This window comes from Carcharhinus amblyrhynchos, chromosome 23, assembly GCF_965287045.1.
Source record: "Carcharhinus amblyrhynchos chromosome 23, sCarAmb.v2.hapA, whole genome shotgun sequence".
NCBI lineage: Eukaryota > Metazoa > Chordata > Chondrichthyes > Carcharhiniformes > Carcharhinidae > Carcharhinus > Carcharhinus amblyrhynchos.
In genome coordinates, this window is record NC_137346.1 from 32,408,081 (window position 1) to 32,432,094 (window position 24,014).

The 24,014-nt window shown below is 42.7% G+C and overlaps 1 protein-coding gene across 1 annotated transcript in view; it reads left to right on the forward strand.

Moving 5' to 3' along the window:
• The first annotated feature begins 413 nt into the window (after positions 1-413).
• LOC145357503 (eosinophil peroxidase-like) overlaps positions 414-24,014 on the forward strand; it is a 35,064-nt gene continuing 11,463 nt past the window's right edge. Inside the window, exons 1-10 of the mRNA XM_080210899.1 lie at positions 414-474; positions 3,193-3,266; positions 4,898-4,991; positions 5,462-5,637; positions 7,062-7,194; positions 12,590-12,719; positions 12,945-13,151; positions 16,588-16,942; positions 17,939-18,099; positions 20,857-21,115. Of these exons, the coding sequence (XP_080067025.1) occupies positions 458-474; positions 3,193-3,266; positions 4,898-4,991; positions 5,462-5,637; positions 7,062-7,194; positions 12,590-12,719; positions 12,945-13,151; positions 16,588-16,942; positions 17,939-18,099; positions 20,857-21,115 (1,606 nt within the window). The 5' untranslated portion in view covers positions 414-457. The remainder of the gene's footprint in view (positions 475-3,192; positions 3,267-4,897; positions 4,992-5,461; positions 5,638-7,061; positions 7,195-12,589; positions 12,720-12,944; positions 13,152-16,587; positions 16,943-17,938; positions 18,100-20,856; positions 21,116-24,014) is intronic.

Genomic DNA, 24,014 nt, shown 5'->3' on the forward strand with positions numbered 1-24,014 from the left:
GAGAAATATATAGGTCAGACTAGGTAACAACAGTGGTTTTGTGAGGGATGAGGCCAGCTTAGTATCAGATCTTCAGCGCAAAGGCACTTGTGCCCACATAGCCATGTTAATTGGATAGAGGGGTCCCAGTTGGAATGATTGACACATAACCAGCAAGATGATAATTTGAAGAACTTCAACACCAGTACATTCAGACAAGTTAAAGCTAAGGTGACTAATGGTAGTGTTTAAAGTGTTAAAGATAATTGAGATACAGGACTAAACATTTTTCTTTAATGATTGTTTCCAAGAACAAGCACCTGCTTCAAATGATAACATCCTCATTCCAATGAGATAAATGATGAATGCATCTTTTAATGTTACTATTAGCTCAATATTTACAGAAAATCCTGTCAGACTGGATATTTAATCTATTGGAATCATATATAAGCAAGTTTCAGAAGTGTTCTTGCAGGAGATGTTGGAGGTCCAAAGGTGAGTGACAACTGATTTCCTGATGTTAGCTCTGCTCAAGGAGCTTACGTTCCTTTTGTTTATACTTTTGAATATTTTGAGTGAGGGGCAGGAATTTAGAAGGCTCACTATTCAGTATTCATTCTCAGTTTAAAATATTTTGTATCATTCAGAGAATATCATTTTCCTTTGATTCTCCTCTGACAATGGTAATACTGAAAGAATTTATTACATTTAGTTTATGCTCCTGCTTTTCACTCCTGGTCGTTGATTTTAATGTAGTTCAGTGTACTCTTCCAATCATCCAATTTAAGTATTTGCATTTTCTACCCGGATTGTAGACATCAATGTTGCTCTTTATTTATCTTCTAAGTTGATCATCCATTCAGGAACATATCATTTGTTTTGAAATGTACTTTATCCTGCACGCTCAGCATTATTCCAATTACCATTAAATCAAACGCTAATCCTTTCTCCATATGGTTTATTCTCTTCTTTAGCCTTTTCAATAGCCAAATTCCCGAACTTGATCATTCTGTAGTCAAAACCCCTCATTGAAGCTAGAACTTCCATATGCTGTGGAAACATGGGGAAGGGAAAGGCAATGAGCTATCTACGAATGTGCAGGAAGTGAGGGAAACCTAAAGGAAAATGTATTAAAGAAAAACAAAATATCTGACATCTGTGGAGAGAGAATAGAGCCAATATTCCCAGTCTGGACAACTCTTTGTCAGATGGCTCTCTTGTTGGGTGGCACAGTGGTTAGCACTGCTGCCTCACAGCACCAGGGACCTGGGTTCAATTCCCAACTTGGGTCACTGTTTGTGTGGAGTTTGCACGTTCTCCCCGTGTCTGCATGGGTTTCCTCCGGGTGCTCCGATTTCTTCCCACGTGCTGGTTAGATGTACTGACCTGAACTGGCACTGGAGTCCGGCGACTAGGGAAATTTAACAGTAACTTCATTGCAGTGTTAATGTAAACGTTACTTGTGACTAATAAGTAAACTAAAAATGTGTGATGCTTATGAAAAACAATGGGACTTGCATACAACAGCTATAAAAATTAGTCTTGGTCAGCTTTGATTTTGGATGATTTGACATCTATCCCTATGTTTACTGCAAACTCCGACTGTGTTTTGTTCAGGAGTTACATTATCTCTGACAGCACAGTTTGTATATAAATTACATTGGGCATGAAATTAAAGCCCATGGTAAGAGTGGGAAATTGGTTGGAATGTATCAGCCAACTCCCTCCCTAACAGGCACTTTGGGCGTACTTACTCCCTAGGGACTGCGATGGTTCAAAGGCAAGTAGGGATGGGCAATAAATGCTGGCTTAGACAATGACACCCACTTCCAGTAAATGAATAAAGGATAAATAAAAAATTGAGACACACCTAACAATATCTTTAGCTAAAACGGAGAGAAAATTAAGTGGGCTGTGTATGTTACTACTTCATCTCTTAGTATTAGGACTACCGATATACAAGTCACATTGCCTCTGACTGCTGGCACAGTCTGTAAATACAGTACATTATTAGTCGCATTGTTCTGTTCAATTTTCATGCTTTTAATCCAGTAATTGGTTGGTTTTGCATTTCAGTTTTGTCCATTAATTGGGCGGCATGGTGGTGCAGTGGTTAGCACTGCTGCCCCACAGCACCAGGGACCTGGGTTTGATTTCTGGCTTAGGTCACTGCCTGTGTGGAGTTTGCACATTCTCCTCGTGCCTGTGTGGTTTCTTTTGGCTGCTCTGGTTTCCTCCCACAGATTCCAAGATGCATGGTTTAGGTGGATTGGCCATGCTAAATTACCGTTTAGTATTAGGAGGACTGGCTAGGTTAAATGTGTGGGGTTATGGGGATAAGGCCCAGGTGGGATTGTGGTTGGTGCACACTCAATGGGCCAAATGGCCTCCTGCACTGTAGAATTCTATGATTAATACTGATGAGAACCCCATGATTCTCCATGGGTTTCCTCTGGTTTCCAGGGACCAAAGTTGTGCAAGTTTTGTGGGTTGGCCATGCCAAATTTCCCCTTAGTGCCCCAAGTTGTGTAACTTAGGGGGATTGGCGGGTGAGTGTGTGGATAGGGTTTGGGGGGTTGGGGTGGGCCCGGGTGGGATACCCTGTTAGGGATTCTGTGTGGACTCGATGGGCTGAATGATCTCCTCTGCGCTGTGAGGATTCTATCACTGTGACCTTGAAGCTCTGATGTGGGTATGCCGGCGTTGGACTGGCGTAAACACAGTAAAAAGTCTGACAACACCAGGTTTTAGTCCAACCTATTTATTTGATAATATACTCACTAGCTTTCGGGGTTACCCCCTTCGGCAGGTGCCTTCACCTGCCAAAGGGGCTAACCCGAAAGCTAGTGAGTATATTATCAAATAAATAGGTTGGACTAAAACCTGGTGTTGTCAGACTTTTTACCTTGAAGCTCATCACTGTTATTACTGTTGAGATGTGGTCTTCTGAGAAATCCATTAGCTATTTCTGGAGATGAATATGGAAAAATGAAAGTCTGCACTGTGCAGGTGTCACCAATTATGTTTATGCATCTGCCTGTCAATCTGTTCATGTTTGTGCTTGTGTGTCCATGTAATTCTGTCTGTACTTGTAAATGTATATCTCCTTGTCGTGTGTCTAGCTGTGATGTTTACTGTTTAAGACTTCTGGCTTTAATATATTATTGATCTGAGTCCAGTTTCTGACACGTTTACTGAATGTGTTCCTTTCAGAATGGCACCGCTGTGGTCCCTGGGCATGCTCTTTGCTGGATTGTTCTTGTTTCAGACTGATGGGGTTCATGTAGGTAAGAGACTCAGCCCCACTCTGCCCGATCAGTCTTGTGTAATCTCACTGAGCAGGAGACGTGGAGCCTGGCCATTTCAGATATTCCTCATGTAACCTGGCAGAGTGGGAGAGGTTGAACCTAACTCTTCAGATCTGTCTCACTCTGCCTCAGACAAGATCGACCTGTATCTTAACAAGATGTGGCCATTTGATCTCGTTAAGTTACAGGACACATTTTCTGTAACATGTTGTTTTCCTTCCATTATTCACTTCCCACAGCATTTATCACAATGCAAGGTGAGTGTGGACATGGTCACGTAAACAGATGTAGTAGACTACCTTATAGAGAATATTACAGCAGAGTTACTAATATTAACAAATTCACAGATTTGTTCAACAGGATACACAGAAGAAAATTGCCCCCAGACAATGAGCAAACTTGGAGCAAAGCTAACAATCAGTATTCTACAGCAATCAGCAAATTTCATCTGACACTCACTGACGTTCACATTGCTTATTTTTGAATTTGAAAGGTTTTGAAATTTGATGTAATTGATAAGTTTGCTTAATGGGAGTGTCATTAAAACCTGCAATGGATCACTTAGAATCCCCACACAAGTACAGAATAAGTTATTTGCAGAACATACAAGCGTGGAATTTCTACTCAAGCTGTAGGCAAAATACACCCAGGGTGAGCCATATTGTACCAAGGTGAAGTTATGTTGAAGTTTCCACATGAGGGTATTAGGAATTCCAAAAATGACTGCAATTGACTAGCAATTGGAACAGAGTAACCTCCCACATTACAAAGCAGAGTGGCGTGACTAGAGAATGGAATATTCATTAAAATATTAGCCAATATTCATTAGCTGCTGTCTGTAGAAGAATCACCATTGTGTAGAAGTGTTTCCTAATTTTACTATTAAACCGTCTGTTCTAATTTTTAGATTGTGCTCCCTAGCCCTAAACTCCGTGGATTAGGTGATCGTTTACCTCATTACATTTGCTGCATCACAGACTACACTTTCAAAGAATTTCCGTCAACGCAAAGCATTTTGTGAGGTCCTAATGGAACAAAATCAAACACAAAAACTGCAAATCATTCATTACTGTTGGTGACCATAACATACGCTGAATGGCTGTGTGTTTGTCCCCAACAGAGTCACAGGATCTCAATTAGTTCACAGTATGTGAAACATTTTGAGATGTCATCATTCATAAGTGCAGGTCTTTTCTTATGGAGTTAAATTGTTCAGCATTATTTTATCCAATTAACATTGTGCTCATTGCAATAGCATTCATTACTTTTTATTCTATACCTTGAATTTATGCAGCCTTAAGCTAAAGACTCCATATGTTCGCTTGCAAGGAATTCTTTACCTTTGCATTATCTCATTTTCCAAGCCAATACGTAAGGAAGAAGGTAAAAATGTTTCAAGGATAGGGAGTTTAATTTCCCTTTAACAGAGGCAGTTTCATGTACTCGCCTTCTCACTCAATCCTTCAGCCCCTGCTATCTTCAGAAATGTGTTGATGTATCTCTTGGCCCCATTTACATCATCTGCCTCATTGTAAAGCCAATTTTAGGTTGAAGTCACCTGGTGTTTCTCAAGATGTGTGTCTCTGAGATTTTCTGTGTTTCTCTTGTAGAAAGCAAGGAGCCCCTGGGAAGTTCATTCGTAGAAAGAGCTGTACATGAAGCTATTGAACTGGTGAACAAAGCTTACAAGGAGACCAGAGCTAAGTAGGTCCTTTAATGCAGTAACATCTTCAGGTTGGGCTTTTAATGAAGGACTCAATGCGAATTCATGTGAAATAAGGACTACCATATTCAGAGTGAGAAGAATGTTTTGTGCTAATTCCTTAGAGGAGCTGTTGAGCTAATCGTAGTAAAGTTAAAGGAGCAATGTCACTGAGTTGGGGAGAGTTGCAGAGAATGAGCCAGTTAAGTTCTTTTCCTCTTGAACGATTTGCCACATGTTTGCCCAATCACTTAACATGTTGTCATCTCTTTACATCCTCTTCATAGCTTATTTTCCCACCCAAATTTGTATCATCAGCAACTTGGATATGTTTCACTCTGTTCCCTCATCTCAGTCAGTGATCAGTGTGTGTGGTCTGTATCACTGAGCAGTCCATTAGGAGACAGTGTGTTGTGAATTAGGACCTAAATTCCTGATTATCTCTGTCTAATCTCAGTCTGTCCCCTTCCAGCCAGAAGGAGCGGCTGAGCAAACGATCCTTGAAATCCAGCGACCTGCTGCGTTTCTTCAAGTACCCGATGGCAGACACCAGAATTGCAGTGCGCTCTGCAGAGTACATGGAAAATACACTGCACCTCATCCAACACCATGTCCATCGAGTCCACAAACGCTCACTGAACGCATCAGGTCAGTTGGAGAACGACTGAGGGAAATGTGGAGCTACATTAAAGTGTTTTGATTGGCCCAGTCTCCTTGTCACATTGTCACTGAACTCTTTCTCAGATGGGTTGGTTTTGAATATTGCTCTAACTCTGAGATCTGTAACAAACCGAGCCATACAAGGATGCCACCCACTGACAAGCGCAATGTCTGTATGAAGATGATACCATTAGAGGCCAGGGTGGTGAGACAGGGCAGGATGGTGCCAATAGAGGCCAGGGTGGTGAGACAGGGCAGGATGGTGCCAATAGAGGCCAGGGTGGTGAGACAGGGCAGGATGGTGCCAATAGAGGCCAGGGTGGTGAGACAGGGCAGGACGATGCCAATAGAGGCCAAGGTGGTGAGACAAGGCTGGATAGTGCCAATAGAGGCCAGGGTGGTGAGACAGGGCAGGATGGTGCCAATAGAGGCCAGGGTGGTAAGACAGGGTGGGACAGTGCCAACAGAGGCCAGGGTGGTGAGACAGGGCAGGACGATGCCAACAGCGGCCAGGGTGGTGAGACAGGGCAGGACGATGCCAACAGCGGCCAGGGTGGTGAGACAGGGCAGGATGGCGCTTCCGTTTGAATTCAGAGTTGCTGCACAGTCCCGCCTAAAGCGAGTTACCTGATATTTTATTCCATTTCCTCAGTTCAAAACTAGTTTCAAGTTTCAGAACCTATGTTCTGTAGTCAGTTTGTTATTACTGAAAGCTGTCACATATCACTTCAGCAGCAAGAGGAGAGAGAGGATGGGTCTTATTCCAGAAGTGTTTCCTATGGTGTCAGCTCCAGCTGTTCTACAGCTGTGCACTTGGAACAATTCCCTGTCAGCAGTGTGTTTGTAGTTATATGTGCTGCATGGATTATAATGTAAAGGAGCTTGGCAGAGTAAAGATTAATGTGGGATCGGAGAGTGGCATCGCCCATGGTATAATGTATGCGTGGTTGGAACTGTCAGAGAACAGTCTAGAAACAAACTTGAAATGCAGCCTAGAAATCTGCACTTTGGAAGAGGCACCATGCATGACCATACTTGGAATTGTAAATAGTTAAAGCCTACTCATGTGTAAACACACAAGGCTCAAGATGTCATCAATGAAACACCACTACAGTAACACAAAGAAGCCATAATATGGAGATGTATGAGAACAGGTGAAGGTTTCATGTGTGTAGTTGTGTGGATCAGAGATCAACCGGCCAGTGGCCCACAACACCAAGACCATACTGTAATTCAAATCAGTGAACACAGAGCCTGGAGTGTGGTCAACATCAGTCAGTCTGCCTGGAATTTACTCACCGGATCTGTTAATGCTCCCACTGTAACAAAGTCAGATTGTTGTTTAACTGATACAATTTGTGTGTGAATGTTTCAGTGATTTGGAATTGATAATGAGTGAATGTTTCCTACAGATTTGTTAACAGCGAGTGACCTGGACAGCATCGCAAAGGTCACAGGCTGTCTAGCCATACGTCAGCCCCCTGCCTGTAAAGACGACTGTTGGTCAAATCGATACAGAACCTTCACCTCTGTGTGCAACAACAGGTAGGAACTGATTGTGCAAGTATAAAGGTAGCTGTAATACGTTCACGTTTGTTTCATTGAGAGGCTTTTTTAAAATAAAAATGATCTTAATACGTCTGCCTCTACAGAGTCACATGGCCATGGCAATCCTTCAGTACAAAATTTCAATTCCAAAAACAGCATTGGTGACCATTGTCTTTGATTTGATTTATTACTGTCAGATGTATTAACATGCAGTGAAAAGTATTGTTTTTTTGCATGCTATACAGACAAAACATACTGTTCATAGAGAAGGAAACGAGAGTATGCAGAATGTAGTGTTACAGTCATAGCTAGGGTGTAGAGAAAGATCAACTTCATGCAAAGTAAGTCCATTTAAAAGACTGACAGCAGCAAGAAAAAAACTGTTCTTGAATCGGTTGGGATGTGACCTCAGACTTTTGTATCTTTTTCCTAAAGGAAGAAGATGAAAGAGAGGATGTGTTGGGTCCTTGATTATGCTTTGCTGAGGCAGCAGGAAGTGTAGATAGAGTCAATGGATGAGAGGCTGGTTTGCGTGATGGATTGGGCTACATTCTTGACCTGTTGTAGTTCCTTGGGCAGAACAGGAGCCATATCAAGCTGTGATACGACCAGAAAGAATGCTTTCTGTGGTGTATTTGTAAATGTTGGTGAGAGTTGTAGCTGACATGCCAAATTCCCTTAGACTTCTAAGAAAGTATAGGCGTTGGTGGACCTTCTTAACTATATTGTTGGTAGGGGGGACCAAGACAGATTGTTGGTGATCTGGACACCTAAAAACTTGAAGCTTTTGATCCTTTCTACTTCATCCCCGTTGATGTAGACAGGGGCATGTTCTCCTTTACGCTTCCTGAAGTTGATGACAATCTCCTTCATTTTGTTGACATTGAGGGAGAGATTATTGTTCATCAGTTCACCAGATTCTCTATCTCACTCCCATACTCTGTCTAGTCATTGTTTGAGATTCGACCCATTACGATGGTGTCGTCAGCAAACTTGAAAATTGAATTGGAGGGGAATTTGGCCACATAGTCATAAGTGTGTAAGGAGTATAGCAGGGGCTGAGAACACAGCCTTGTCCACACTACTTCAGTGATTAAGTAATTAGTGAATAAGTGCTGTGAAATAAATATTACCATTCACTAAATGTTTGTTATCTTGATTCTGGTAGATCTATAGATCTCCCCGTGAGCTTCATGGAGGACAAACTCCCTTAGGGGAGACGCTCACCCAATAAGAAGTGAGAATTGGGGGGGGGTTAAACCCGTTGCTTCAACCAGGACTGCTATTGATTTGTATTCTGTAAGCTATGGGTGTGGCTTTTTCAACAATACCCTTCATCAGCTTCACTTCCAGTTTTCTATTCAGCCTGCTGTGTGGAGTCTTGATCCAAGTGTGACTGACTGAGGGTGAATGCATGGTCCTAAAAGAGCCTTCAGGAATGCCAGATGATCTTAGATTCTCCCAAATGGGGGTCATGCACTGAGAATCTCTTGGACATTGCACCTAATAACTCTGCACAATGTACAAACACTGGACTGAAATCAGAAACTGAAATAACAGTTCTTAAACCAACTAAAAACTCGGATTGAAGAAGTGTATTCAGCATAGAAAAAATCCCAAAATACCTTGTGAAGTAAAATGGACAAAATGAGTTGAGCTTTACGATGCTGTAAGTATTGGAATGCTTGACTTTAGAGATGACAATATCATTGGTGAAGGTTTCAGCGACATTTGAGTTAGACATAACTGCAGATAACTGCAGCAGGCGACAGTGCAAAGGGACCTGGGGGTCCTTGTGCATGAGTCGCAAAAACCCAGCCTGCAGGTGGTCAGGAAGGCGAATGGGATGCTGGCCTTCATAGCGAGGGGGATTGAATATAAAAGTAGGGAGGTCTTGCTGCAGCTGTATCGGGCATTGGTGAGGCCGCAGCTGGAGTACTGTGTGCAGTTTTGGTCGCCGTACTTACGCAAGGATATTTTGGCCTTGGAGGGAGTGCAGAGGAGGTTTACTAGACTGATACCGGAGTTCAGGGGGTTGAGCTATGAGGAGAGGCTGAATAAACGAGGCTTGTACTCGTTAGAGTTTAGAAGAATGAGGGGAGATCTCATTGAGACATATAAGATGATGAATGGGATGGATAGGATAGAGGTGGAGAGACTCTTCCCGCTCAGAAAGGACAGTAGGACTAGGGGGCACAGCCTCAAGATAAAGGGGGGGCAGTTTAGAACGGAGTTGAGGAGGAACTTCTTCACTCAAAGGGTGGTGAATCTCTGGAATTCTCTGCCCGTTGAAGTGGTGGAGGCTGCCTCGCTCAATATTTTTAAGACGCGGGTTGATGGGTTTTTGATAAGCGAGGGGATTAAGGGTTATGGGGAGAGGGCAGGAATGTGGAACTGAGCCATGACAGATCAGCCATGATCTTATTGAATGGCAGGGCAGGCTCGAAGGGCTAGATGGCCTACTCCTGCTCCTATTTCTTATGTTCTTATGTTCTTAGACAAGAGACAAGAGACAGCCTGGATCTTCCAGTTCTGCCCACTTCCAGATGAGAAATTTTTGCCCAAGTCAACAGACCTTTTACTTGTCTGTCAAGCTTTCTATCCTGTCCACAATGATTCCTGCCATGGGGGAGACTGAAAATTCCTTGGTCTTGTGAAAACAGGATAAGGAACCAGAAATTGAATTCAGGATTGTACAGAATGCTGAAGTTTCAGGCAGTTTGTCACAGTCTGAGAGAGTGGACAGGAAAGTGATACTCTTGGTCACAAGGATTACAGGCTTTGAGGGAAGGACTGATGACCACAGGTTTGATGTTCCCAGTGTTTGGCTGGGCAAAGTGCAAATCACCCAAGGGCATTGCACAAGGAATCCTGGCATCACAGAGGCAAAGTGGCATTGAAGTAAAGTTGGCTGTCATTGCCATGTTGGTCGATGATCCTACTGAAGAGTAACATGTGGGTAAATAAGAAGTGAGAGATGGCGATAGATTTTCCAGGGACTATGAAGATAATGAATATAGGTTTTGGGAGTGAAGCAATTAGTGATAATACCCTGACTCTGGAATCAAATGAGAAAGCCTGCTATGTTGCATAATCAGGGGGATGTACTGGATGAAGATTACTGATAGTAAAAGTTGGTCAGTGATTAGGTGAGGAAAGTTGGGATGAATAATGCATTATGTACAGTCTCAAAAATGTTCTCATGACTCTTGTTAAGGTTGTCTTGATGTTACTGAATTAATTCAAAAGAAAATGTTTTGGAAAAAAACGGACATGGATTTGGCAGAGGTGAAGAGAGAGGTGTGTTCTCTGAAGATTGCCGATATTAGTTATTTTGAAAAGAAATGGACCTGTGCCTGAAGTGATGAAATCTGTCATCATTCCCTACAATCATGAAAAATCACAAAACTCAAAGCAAAATGCTATGGATGCTGTAAATTAAAAGCAATGATTCAGGAAATGAAGAAACCACTTTGACACTGAGTCTTCACCAACTACTATATATTTCCAAAGTGCTTGCCGTTGTTAGCGTGGCCTCAGCGTTCAAGCTGTTGAAACCCTCTGCCATGTTTTTCAAACACTCAGGCTCAAATACACAATTCCCTCCTCACCACCATCAAATCCTGTTACATATAGAACATAGAACACTACAGCACAAACAGATCCTTCCGCCCACAAGTTGTGCCGATCACATTCATACCTACCAAGCCATAGAACTACCTGTAAATCCCAATCCCATTAAATCCCATATACTCATCCAGAAGTCTCTTAAAAGACCCCAGCGAGTTTGCCTCTACCACCACCGACGGCAGCTGATTCCACTCACTCACCACCCTCTGACCAAAAAACTTACCCCTAACATCTCCTCTGTTCTTCCATTAAACTTAGCCCATCCAAAATTCTGCTGCCTACAATCTAACCTGTGCCATGTCCAATTAACCCCATGTTGTCTGATTTGTATTGGTTCCTGCCCCACAGCACCTCTAGTTTGGAATCGTCCTTGTGCCCAAATCCCACTATGGCCTAGTACTCTTGTAATTTTCTCCACCTCCTTGGGTTACTTCACTATGATAAATGTGCAATGTACAATGCTAGTTGTTGTACATTCATCTATTATGTTCAGACCAGACACTTTCAGAAACCTGAGATGCCCCCTCCATGATGCCAGTGCATGTTGGTACCATGTGATGTGAAGACCACCATGATACCCATATTAAGATTGAGACAGTGCTTAACATCAAAGGCAGATGCTTTGCTGCAGACATACTGCAATATATCCTTCACCCATCTTGCTATTCCCTAATCCAGTAGTTTTATGGTCTCAGAATCACCACAAGGCAAATTGATGGTTGCCATCTCTTATCTATGGTGTCTTCATCTTAGTTCTTCTTCATTCATTACTATTCTTGACCTCACTATCTCCCCTGATCTCAGAAGGAAGTCCAATATTGCCTCACTACTGAATTTGCATTTGCAAAGAATGACTTCATACGTTCGTTTCAAACCTTTGTTTTTACCTCAACCATTCTTCACTGTATAAAGTCCAAATTTGAGCAAGATCAAATTTCATGTTTAGGAGAGCCTTTCAAGTGCTTTTTGAAATCTTGACCAATAATCATCTGGTGTTCCTCCTCTCAAGGCCACTTTTGAACCTCCCTCTGTCTCAACATTTCCAAAACTTTTTACTAATGCAATGGTTAATGTTCTTTCCAACTTTTCTTTTTGCTTCTTCTGAGAACCAGACACAACACAATTTCTTCCTCCTCCCTATTACAATCTTGTGGCTCTTGATCCTGCACTTGGGGTTCTCAATAATAAATAAATCAGTAATGATTTGACCGATTTGGAAGTCTTCATGGCTCTGGACATGATTAAATGAGTGGACTTTGCATACAAAGACCTTCAACTAGATTTGGTCGAGGCTCATAGAATCATAGAATCCCTACAGTGCAGAAGAAGGCCATTCGGCCCATCGAGTCTGCACCAACTCTCCAACAGAGCATCTTAGTGTTCATATTGGTTACAGTCTCAATCAGATTGGGATTGAAAGCAAAGGAACAGTTGCTGATGTTTTTCCCGTTGTCCATCCTGCCTGATTCTTCTTTCTACTGAAATCAATAGAAAAAAGATTAGTGTTTCCAAAATGAAAATTAGCCTCAAGGAGTATACACTAGGGCTAACAATCATTTCTGACTTTTAATGGATGCCACTTTTTTGTTCATTACTAAGTTAAATGGAAAGGAAAACTTTTGCAGAAAACTTTCAGCTGCCTTTTGTGATGTTGAAATTCAAATGTTACCATCATTCATGTGAGTTTTATTCATACCAAGTTACAGTTTAGGGTCAGGTGAATTAGGGGGAAGGAAATGACTGTTGTTTTCCTTATTTGAAGGAGGAAGCCTCGCCTGGGAGCATCTAACACAGCACTCACCCGATGGCTCCCAGCTCGCTATGAGGATGGAATTTCACTTCCATTGGGCTGGACTCCGGGCAAAAAAATATCAGGATTCACTCTGCCACTGGTAAGTGTTCACACATCAGACACAAACAAATCCAATTCACTGGGATATTGAAAACCCTACTGTCAACTGTAGAGAACCTCCCCCGAGTCCCACCGCCCCCCCCGCCCCCCCACAATACTCAGGGCAGCCAGTGTCCAGGATTAATATAGTGTCCTCGAGATGGCTCTCTAATGGATAAACACTGTCTTGTTTTTATGTAATGAATGCTTTAAATTTCTGCTCCAGGCTCGAGACGTGTCCAACAAAATCCTGAAAACACCCAATGAAAATGTGCCCTTGGATTTTGGAACAAGTCATTTGTTTATGCAGTGGGGTCAGTGGATTGATCACGACATGAGTTTAAGCCCTGTGTCTGGCAGCCTCCAAACCTTCAATGATGGCATTAATTGTGAATCGACTTGTGTTCAGAAAAGTCCTTGTTTCCCAATAAAGGTGAGATCTCCATTCTGTTTCATTCTGAGGTACTGTTGGAGTTTTTACTGTTCTGTCCTTTTTGGATTTCTGGATTCAGCCCATCCAGAAATCCTGGGCCAACGATCCATCCAAATGCTATTGGACAAAATGATCCCACAAACAAAAAATACACAAGCGATTTAATTATATGATTTTGATTTAAGGGATTATGTTCCTCAGGACAGAAGGTTAAAATGAGCCAAAACTTTCTGCTTGTGTGGTTCAGGAGGAGGGTACTTATTTACAGAGAACTTGCAGGTCTCTAGGAAAACCCCTGTTTTTTTTCCAGTTAATGGCATTTTTACATCCAACCTTATTCATGGGAAATGGGGTGCAGTTGGATCAGAGCCTATCGGGAGGGGATTGGTGACAATTGGTCCAGGAAAATCCATGTTCACCAGCAGCCAGTAATGTTCAGTTGTGGGGTCAGGGGAACACATGTTTCCCTTGGGTTCACGTTCGGAAAAATACCTTTGGAAGCGTATTGTTATAGAAGTGTAGAAACGTTAACAGTTGGCAGAACAATAGGAGGCGATTCCACATGCTGTCTGTGCTAGGAGAAAAAGAGCAATGATGTGGAGATGCTGGTGTTGGACTAGGGTAAACACAGTAAGAAGTCTACAACACCAGGTTAAAGTCCAACAAGTTTATTTGATAGTAAACCCACTAGCTTTCAGGGTTTGCCCCTTCGTTTTACAGAAAAAGAGCAACTCAGAGCTTAGCCCTACTTTCCAGCTCAGGGTCTTTAGCTCTTTATGTTTCAGCACTTCAAGTGCATGTTTGAGAAGTTTTTAAAAGAAATGCGATGAGAATTTCAGACAGTGTACTCTTGACCCCCAATAGCATTGGAGTGAAATGATTCCTCCTTAACTTCCCCCTAATCCTGCTATTACTTTAAACATATGGCTCCTGGGTTATTAGCATCATAGAAATTTACAGCACGGAAACAAGTCCTTCGGCCCAATTTTTACAATTAGGCTAATCCCAATTACTCGCATTTGGCCCATATCCCTCTATACCCATCTTACCCATGTAATTGCCTAAACACTTTATAAAGACAAAATTGTACCCACCTCTATTACTACCTCGGAGTTTCATTCCAGAAACCCACCACCCTCTGTGTGAAAAAATTGCCCCTTGAACCCTTTGGTATCTCTCCCTTAATCAAAATCTATGCCCTCTGGTTTTAGACTCCACTATCTTTGGGAAAAGACGTTGACTATCTCGCTGATCTATGCCCCCCATTATTTTATAGACCTACATAAGATCACCCCTAAGTTTCCTATGCTCTAGGGAAAAATGTCCCAGTCTATCCAGCCTCTCCTTATAACTCAACCATCAAGTCCCAGTCGCATCCTAGTAAATCTTTTCTTCACTCTATGTAGTTTAATAATATCCTTTCTGCAATAAGGTGAGCAGAACTGTACACAGTATTCCAAGTGTGGCCTTACCAATGTCTTGTACAACTTCAACAAGTCGTCCCAACTCCTGTATTCACTGCTTTAACCAATGAAACCAAGCATCCTGTCCACCTGTGACTCCACTTTCAAGGAGCTATGAACTTGTACCCCTAGATTTCTTTGTTCTATAACTCTCCCCAACATCCAGTCATTAGCTGAGCAAGTCCAGTTCTGGTTCGATCCACCAAAATGTACCACCTGGCATTTATTTAAATTAAACTCCCATCTGCCATTCATCAGCCCACTGGCCCAATTGATCAAGGTCCCATTGCAATCCTAGATAACCTTCTTGACTGTCCACTATGCCACCAATCTTGGTGTCATCTGCAAACTTACTAACTATACCTCCTAAATTCTCATCCAAAACATTATTATAAATGACAAGTAACAGTGGACCCAGCACCGATCCCTGAGGCACACCACTGTTCAGAGGGCTCCTGTTTGAAAAACAACCTTCTACAACCTTCTGTCATCAAGCCAATTTTGTATCCAATTGGCTACCTCACCCTGGATCCCGTGAGATTTAACCTTTTTGCAACAACCTACCACACGGTACCTTGTCAAAGGCCTTGCTAAAGTCCATGCAGAAAACATCTACGGTACTGCCCTCATCTACCTTCTTGGTTACCCCTTCAAAAAACTCAATCAAATTCATGATTCGAGATTTTCCACAGCCATGCTCTAAATGCCTATAGATCCTGTCTCTCAGAATACCTTCAATGAACATAACCATTACAGATGTTAGGCTCACTGGCCTGTAGTTCCAAGGCTTTTCCTTGCAGCTCTTCTTAAACACAGGCACAACATATGCTCCTCTCCAATCTTTAGGAACCTCACCTGTGACTGTTGGGATTCAAATAACTCTGCTAAGGGACCTGCAATTTCCTCCCTGGCCTCTCACAATGTCCTCGGATACACTTCTTCAGGTTCAAGGATTCATCTACCTTGATGCAACTTCCAACACCATCTTCTCTGTAATATGTACACTCCTCAAGACATCACAACTTATTTCCCCAGTTCCCGAACACCCATGCCTTTCTCAGCAGTAAATACTGATGAGAAATATTTATTTAGGATCTTACCCATCTCTTGTGGATCCACACATAGATGACTTTGTTGATCTTTAAGAGGCCCTAGACTCTCCCTTGTTAGTCTTTTACTCAGATGTCTCAAATAAAGTAAATTGATCCTTCCTATATCCACTTGATCACCTCATAATTTTTATTCATTTAATTTAAACCTCCCCACAAACTTTTCAATTCCAAAGTTATTTTAGCATTATTGTTTCCAGTGTAGCAGTCTGACTACCAATTTGGGTTCCTCTGTACTGCTGGTTCCTCAGTACTGCTGGTGCAGGCTACCTCATGCACAATGGTTAGCACTGCTGCCTCACAGTGCCAGAAACCTGGGTTCAATTCCAGCCTTGGGTGACTGTGTAGAGTTTGTACATTCTCCCCATTTCTGTGTGGGTTTCTTTTGGGTGCTCCAGTTTCCACCCACACTCCAAAAATGTGCGGGTTAGAGTGACAGGCCATGCTAAATTGCCCTTTAGTGTCAGGGGGATTGCAGGGTAAATAAGTGGGATGACGTGGATAAGGCCTGGATAGGATTGTTGTGGGCGCAGGCTTGATGAAGTGAATGTTCTCTTTCTGCACTGTAGGGATTCTGAGTTAAGAAGTAGGGAGCCCCTTATTTATCCACATCCTTCACATCATAGTGAAGCTTAGTGTGAGGAAGACTGTGACTGTGTGTCTAAGGGTCTCACCCACTGCCTTCAAACATAGATTGTACCATTGACTTCCACTCTGTTCTAATCCTAAACCAGTTTACTGTCTAACAAGCTGAACAGTCACCAATCCAGTGAAACTCCTAATCTGCTTCATATTCCTCTTCTTAGTGTTTCTGGCACACTTTATGAGGTACAAATACTCAGTGTTCCTGATCTCTCCTGACAGATACCTCGAGGGGACACCAGGATCAAGGATAGGAAAAAATGTTTGCCTTTCTTCCGATCTGCTCCGGCCTGTGGAAGTGGTGAACTGGGCTCGTTGTTTGGAGATGTAAACACCCGTCAGCAGATCAATTCCCTGACCTCTTTCATTGATGTTAATGAAGTCTACGGCAGCTCAGATTGTTTGGGCAACAAACTCAGGAATCTCACCAATGAGCTCGGCCAGTTGGCTGTCAATGAGGAATTCTCTGACAATGGACGAGAATATTTACCATTTAACAGCATTTCAAGTAACCTTTGTGGAGGGATGGGAGAAGCCTGTGTTATGGATCAAAATTCAATTCCATGTTTTCTGGCCGGTGAGTCAAGTCTGGATCCAGAAATTCGGTCCCATGACATCTTTATACCCAGCATTCCTTTCTCTCACACACACACACACACACACACACCTACAACCATGCAATTGTTTAACACACATTGCAGGTATTTACACTGAAATCTGTTGGGAGAAATTGGCTTAGAAATTGATTGACGGGCTTAAAGTGGGCACAAAAGCTTCCAACATGGCAGAACCTTGCACATTGAGTGGGAGGAGTATGAGTCACTATATTAGCAAAGGCTGAAAAAATGGCAGCAGTTTCTAAGCCTCTGTTCCAACAGTTCTCTCACTGTAACTCAGACCTTTAGATGTTTATCCGTTTTCTCAGAGAAAGCATGGCATTGTGAATTCTTCTATGACCATGGAAAGGGTAGGAGACCTCAAACAATCAATCATTTAATCAATCAATCAATCAAACTGCAGAACTAAATGAGCATTGCCTAATCAGACTTTGAAATGAAATAAACTGATCCCTCAATGATCTCTATAAAGTGATATCTTTATATGGGGCTACACAGTGGTTGGCACTCCTGTCTTACTCCGATTTCAATTCCAGCCTCGGGTCATTGTGTGCAGAGTTTGCATGTTCTCCTCATGTCTGCGTGAATTTCCTCATTGTGCTCTGGTTTCCTTCCACAGTCCAAAGATGTGCACTTTAGTTGGATTGGCCATATCAAGTTGTCCCTTAGTGTCCAAGGATGTGTAGGTTAGGGGAATTAGTAGGGTAAATATGTGGGCTTACGGGGAAAGGCCTGGGTAAGTTGCTTTGTCGGAGAGTCGGTAAAGACTCTATGATTCTAAGGCCATTTCTTATTCGTGCACGCACAAAAGTAAATTTGATTAATTTACAGAAGAATAGAAAGACCTGAGACCTGGTTGACGTGCTCGGGTGTCTATTGGACATTTATATGTGTTTGTCCTCCTTCACAAACAGTATAAAGGTAATACTTACAAACACAAATTGTGTTTACCACAGGGGATGTACGTGTGAATGAACAGTTAGGCCTGTTAACATTCCATACAGTATTTCTACGGGAACATAACCGCTTAGCGAGAGAGCTGAAGAAACTGAACCCTCACTGGAGCGGAGATACAATCTATCTAGAAGCAAGAAAAATCCTGGGAGCGTTTCAACAGGTACAGAGAGAGAATGTGACTGGTAAAGCCATAGTAATGTGACCCACTAACTACATCTCAAATCCCAACAGAGCAAATTGGGTTTAACAGATCTAGTCGTTTGTGGTCAATGGCAGATTATTTTTGTAAACCCAGCCTTCAGAATGTGTTCCTGACACCCTGATCACGATTGGTTTACATATGACATAATCCCATAATCTGTAGTTAATGTCCTTGGGCGAAATATTGCAACGATTATTAAATATTGCCTTGCCAGTGTTACCCAAATCTCCTGAAACTGTTGTATCAGGTTTTGGTCACAAGAAGAAGATGCAAAGAGAATATTTAAAAGGGAGGATTAAGACAGTGAAATCTGTTTATACTGAGTAAAAAAGTTTGCTCCAGGTGACTGTGATGAAAATCATGAACAGAATTGAAAAAACTTGTGCAAGTTGCAGATTTGTTGAAAGATTGAAATCCCAATAGTTCAATCTGAATTGTAAATAGGACACGATGGGCAGGGTTTTCCAGCCACGTTCGCCACAAACCTGGAAAATCCCACCAGGGGTCAACAGATCTTTGCATGGTCCGACCCTCCCACCCTCCCCGCCTGCCCAGTTCCCGTAGTGGGCAGGATAGGAAAATTCCCTCATATGTGAAATACTTAATGGGTAGGAGGCTAATTCAGTGGGAATGAAATTTACAGTGGACAGTAGGAGGCCTCTGCTAGAACCATAGAAAGGTTACAGCACTGAAGGAGGCCATTCAGGCCATCTTGACCATGCCAACCTAAGTGCACCCAGCCCACAGCCCTGTAGCTTATGGCACTTAAGGTGCAGATCCAGGCACTTTTCAAAAGAGTTTAGGGTCTCTGCCCCCACCAACAACCCGGGCAATGAATTCCAGACACCTACTATCCTCTGAGTAAACAAAGTTCTTCCTCGTGTATCTTTATACCCTCCACCACTTATCATGAATCTATGTCCTCAATTCGACAATTACCTGTCTAGGGTAACAATTTTATCCTGTCCACACTGGCACACTGCATGAATTTTTCTCCCTTTGTGTCCCTTGTATTACTTGAATGTTATGTTGATGTTCTGAGATGTCTGACAGTGGGGTGTCCTTGTTCTGGGTGTTGGACAGAGCAGTGCACTTGTTCTGGGGTCAGACAATGGCACACCCCTGTTCTGGGGTCAGACATCCTGTTATGTTGAGGTGATTTCTCCTTTCTGTGGTAAAAGGTTGGCCAACACAAAACCCACTCACAGGAGAGGACCTATTGATTGGACATTCTGAACCTGATTTTAAAAAAAGGTAAAGTCACCACAGATGACCACAGGATGACTAGTGATGGTTTAACCTGAGGGTCACTACACCTCGGATAAGAGGCACGGTTGAGAAACGTAACCTTCATGAATAACCCCAGCCGGTATGGGAACTGAACATGTGCTGTTAGCAATACTCTGCATCATTAACCAGCCATCCAGCCAACTGAATGAAACTGACTTGATTATTTTTTATATGAACTCTCTTTACTAGGCCAGATTCCAGGGCAAAAAGGTAATTTTCTGCCACACTCATTCCCGGTTGTGTTTAAACCCCAACACGGATAGAAACCTTGAATCTTTTTCTGTCATGATATGGAGATGGCGTTGGACTGGGGTAAACACAGTAAGAAATCTCACAACACCAGGTTAAAGTCAAACAGGTTTATTTGTAACAAACGCCACTATCTTTCGGAACTGGCCATTCCTTCGTCAGGTGGGTGGGAGTTCTGATCATAAGCAGGGCATATAAAGACACAAACTCAATTTACATGAATAATGATTGGAATGTGAGTCTTTATGCTAATCAAGTCTTAAAGTTACAGACAACGTGAGTGGAGAGAGCATTAAGCACAGGTTAAAAAGTTGTGTATTGTTTCCAGACAGGAAAGCTGGTGAGATTTTACAAGTCTAGGCAAGTTATGGGGGTTACAGATAGTGTGACATGAATCCAAGATCCTGGTTGAGGCCGTACTCGTGTGCAGAACTTGGCTATCAGTTTCTGCTCAGCGACTCCCAAGGCATGATACATTGGGGAGATCTTGCAGATGGTATGACAATGGATGAATGAACACTGCTCAACAATCACCAGGCAAGAGTGTTCTCTTCCTGTTGGGGAACATTTCAGCGGTCACAAGCATTCGGCCTCTGATCTTTGGATAAGCATTCTCCAAGGCGGCCTTCACGACACACGACAGCGCAGAGTCACTGAGCAGAGACTGATAGCCAAGTTCCGCATACATGAGGACGGCCTCAACTGGAATCTTGGGTTCATGTCACACTCTCTGCAAGCCTCACAACTTACCTGGACTTGCAAAATCTCACTAACTTTCCTGACTGGAAACAATACACATCTTTTTAATCTATGCTTAATGCTCTCTCCATTCACATTTGTACCTTTTAAGACTTGATTAGCTGTAAAGACTCACATTCCAGTCATTATTCATGTCAATTGAGTTTGTGTCTTTATATGCCCTGTTTGTGATCAGAACTCCCACTCACCTGATGAAGGAATAGCCAGTTCCGAAAGCAAGTGGTGTTTGCCACAAATAAACCTGTTGGATGTTAACCTGGTGTTGTGAGACTTTTTGCTCTCTTTTTCTGTGCCAGGCCTGTAATCAATACATAGAGCTGAACAGGTCACTTTCTAACTCGAGACTTACTGATCCCTTTTGAGTTGACTGTTGTTTAATCAATCTACACTGAATGGTGACTTTTCTCACTGCCATAGATAATAAACCACAGAGACTATGTCCCACTGCTGATTGGAAACAAGGGAATGGAGAAATATCTCCCAGCTTATGAAGGCTACGATGAATCTGTAGATCCCAGTATTGCCAACGTTTTCTCGACAGCAGCTTTCCGTTTCGGACATCTCACCATTCAGCCAAAGGTTTTCCGCCTTGATAAAAACTATCAGGAACACCCTCAATTCAAAAGCCTTGACCTGCATCTGTCCTTCTTCACTCCCTGGAGACTGATCAGGGAAGGTAAGTGACAATCTTCAATATGACTGCAGCGTATTCACCCAGAGACACTTCATTTGTACAGAAAACAGAGTTCAACTTCATGAACAGGCAAATAGTGTAGTGTTTGCAGTGATTAGATTCTGGTTGTGAGCAAATGTGGTAGAAGACATAGGGCTGATTATAGGGCCTATTTTTTTCTGTCCCTATCTGCCTCAGCGTTAGACAAGAGCAGCACATCCAAAATAAACTGCCCCTTCCCAGATCTTTGGGTTGGGGACAAATCTTTTCCTGAACTCAGCCTGGAGCCTCCTAGTTCATTCCTGCTGAAGAAATGCCTGGAGCTGGTAAAAGGGAAAGGAACATGCTCATCTGTACATCTTCCCATGCAGGATGTGGAGGTGTCAGCGTTGGACTGGGGTAAGCACAGTAAGAAGTCTCATAACACCAGGTTAAAGTCCAACAGCTTTATTTGATATCAATGCAGGGACCTCATGACACCAAATAAACCTGTTGGACTTTAACCTGGTGTTTTGAGACTTCTTACTTTTCCCATCTACACAATTCCCAGTACCAGCATACAATGGTGCCAATGTTCAGATTTACTTCCACCTGGGCAGCTAAAGTTTTAAGAAATCAGGAAGTCCTGAGGATTTCATCTCAGGCAAATGTCAAAAAAATCAAGGTTTTGATTGCATATAATGAAGATCATGGAGAAACCAAGGCACACACCAGCCTAACTGAGGGCTTCTATCATTGATATATGACTGGTTTGATATCCGACTCCTAACTGACAATACTGTGGGAGCATCAGAATTGAGAGAAGTCAATAGATCCACCAACTCCATCATTTCAAGGCACATCGATATGGGTAATAAATACTGCTTTAGCACAATCCCCAGCATCTCAGAAATCTATTTAATAAACCAGTTTTTGATTCCACCATGCAGTTAGAGAACTTGATTTCCTGCTTTATAAATTATGGGAAGGTCTGATGCTCTATCCTAAATATGGGGAAACATTTTGGTCAGAAATTATATTGCAACTGATACAGGGACTTGATTTTTCCTTAAAAGAAGTGGATCTGTTTTCAGACAACTTAGTAATAAAATGGGCCAAAGACACTTTTCTTAAAAACTCAAGTTGTGCGCTAAGAAATAGCTGCCACAGTTTGCCTGCCATGACCCCTTTATGGCCCTAATCTGGGCACCTGGTAGCTATTAAGCTCCCTCCTCATGTCTTCTCAGGATTCCAGTGCTCCTGTGTTTTGTGGGATAACATGAGTACATTTGAAGGAGGAAAAGATGGAGGCCAGGTAGTTAAGCCCTGGCTGTAAGTACATGTGCCACAGCAAACAGAGGACCTATCCTGGGAGTCAACTTTCCTCTACCCCAGCACAGAGTTAATGCTAACTTGTTGGAACTTGACTCATAGCTCCTTCCACTCCTGTACACTGTGGCTGCAGAGATTGGATGGATAATTTATTTATTAGTGTCACAAGTAGGCTTACGTCAATACTGCAATGAAGTTACTGTGAAAATCACACTCCGACGCCTGTTTGGGTACACTGACGGAGAATTTAGCATGGCCAATACACCTAACCAGCACTTCTTTCAGACGTGGGAAGAAACCAGAGTGCCGGAGGAAACCAAATGGGGAGAAAGTGCAGACTCCACACAGACAGTGACCCAAGCCAGGAATCAAATTCAGGTCCCTGGCACTGTGAGGCAGCAGTGCTAAGCACTGTGTCATCATGCCAATCCTCAGTTGTTCATTTGTTTAGTGCTCCATGTGTCTGTTGATTCTTGTCTATTCTCTGCTACTGCATGGAGTGACTGAGAAAGAGAAACTAAACTGGAAGAAGCAGCTGGATGCTCCTACTCCAGGAATTGTACTGAATTCCTTGTGCTGGTGTGTGTCATTTCCGAGGCATAAAACATGACAATGTGAAAACGGACTGTATGTATCCAGCTGTTTCCAGGCACCGGTCAGTGACGTTAATTTTATCGGTCAGTTGACAGCTGTTGTATTAGACATGCCCCATAAGTTTATTAAACTCCATAGAAACTCAGCAAAGTGGACATTGGAGAGAGGGAAAAAGTGATGACAATCAGGCTGCTCTCTCACAAAGGGCAAATGCCATTGATGCCACGTGGTTGGAAAGGTCCCAGAATCTCCCATCAGCTCCATCAATACCCTTGAATCCAGATGGTGACTAATATTAGAACAGAATCATAGAATCCGTAGAGTGCAGAAGGAGGCCATTTGGTCCATCGAACCTGCAGCGACAACAATCCTATCCAGGCCCTATCCCTGTGACCCTACATATTTACCCTGTTAGTCCCCCGACACTAAGGGGTAATTTAGCACGGCCAATTAACCTAACCCCGCACATCTTTGGTGTATGGAAGGAAGCTAGAGCACCCAGTTTGACCCTCTTATTTGACTTGTGAGGTTCTGATTTTCGTGGAACACAATACCACTTATGTTGCTGCAACATGTGTAAAATACTGCAGCTGCCGGAAATCTGAAATAAAAACAGAAAATGCTGGAAATACTAAGCAGGTCTAGCAGCATCAGTGGAGATAGAAACAGTTAACAAACATTTCTCTATTTCTGTCTCCACAGCCTCTGCCACACCTGCTGAGTATTTCCAGCATTTTCTGTTTTTAATTCAGATTTTCAGTCGGCTGGTTTCTGAGCTGGAATTTGTCTTTGATCTGCTTGGCTCGCATTGTAATAGTAATTGGGCACCATCCATTCATCACTTCCCCACGTAGAAACATGGACAGGACTTTGTCCTTCATTTCACTGTGTAGAAGCTTATTTTATTGCGCAACAAGTGAATGTTCAGTGCAGTCAGGTATTGGAAGTGAGTTCCTGCCTTTCCCTTCAACTCACCTCTTGTGTGGATGCAGAATGT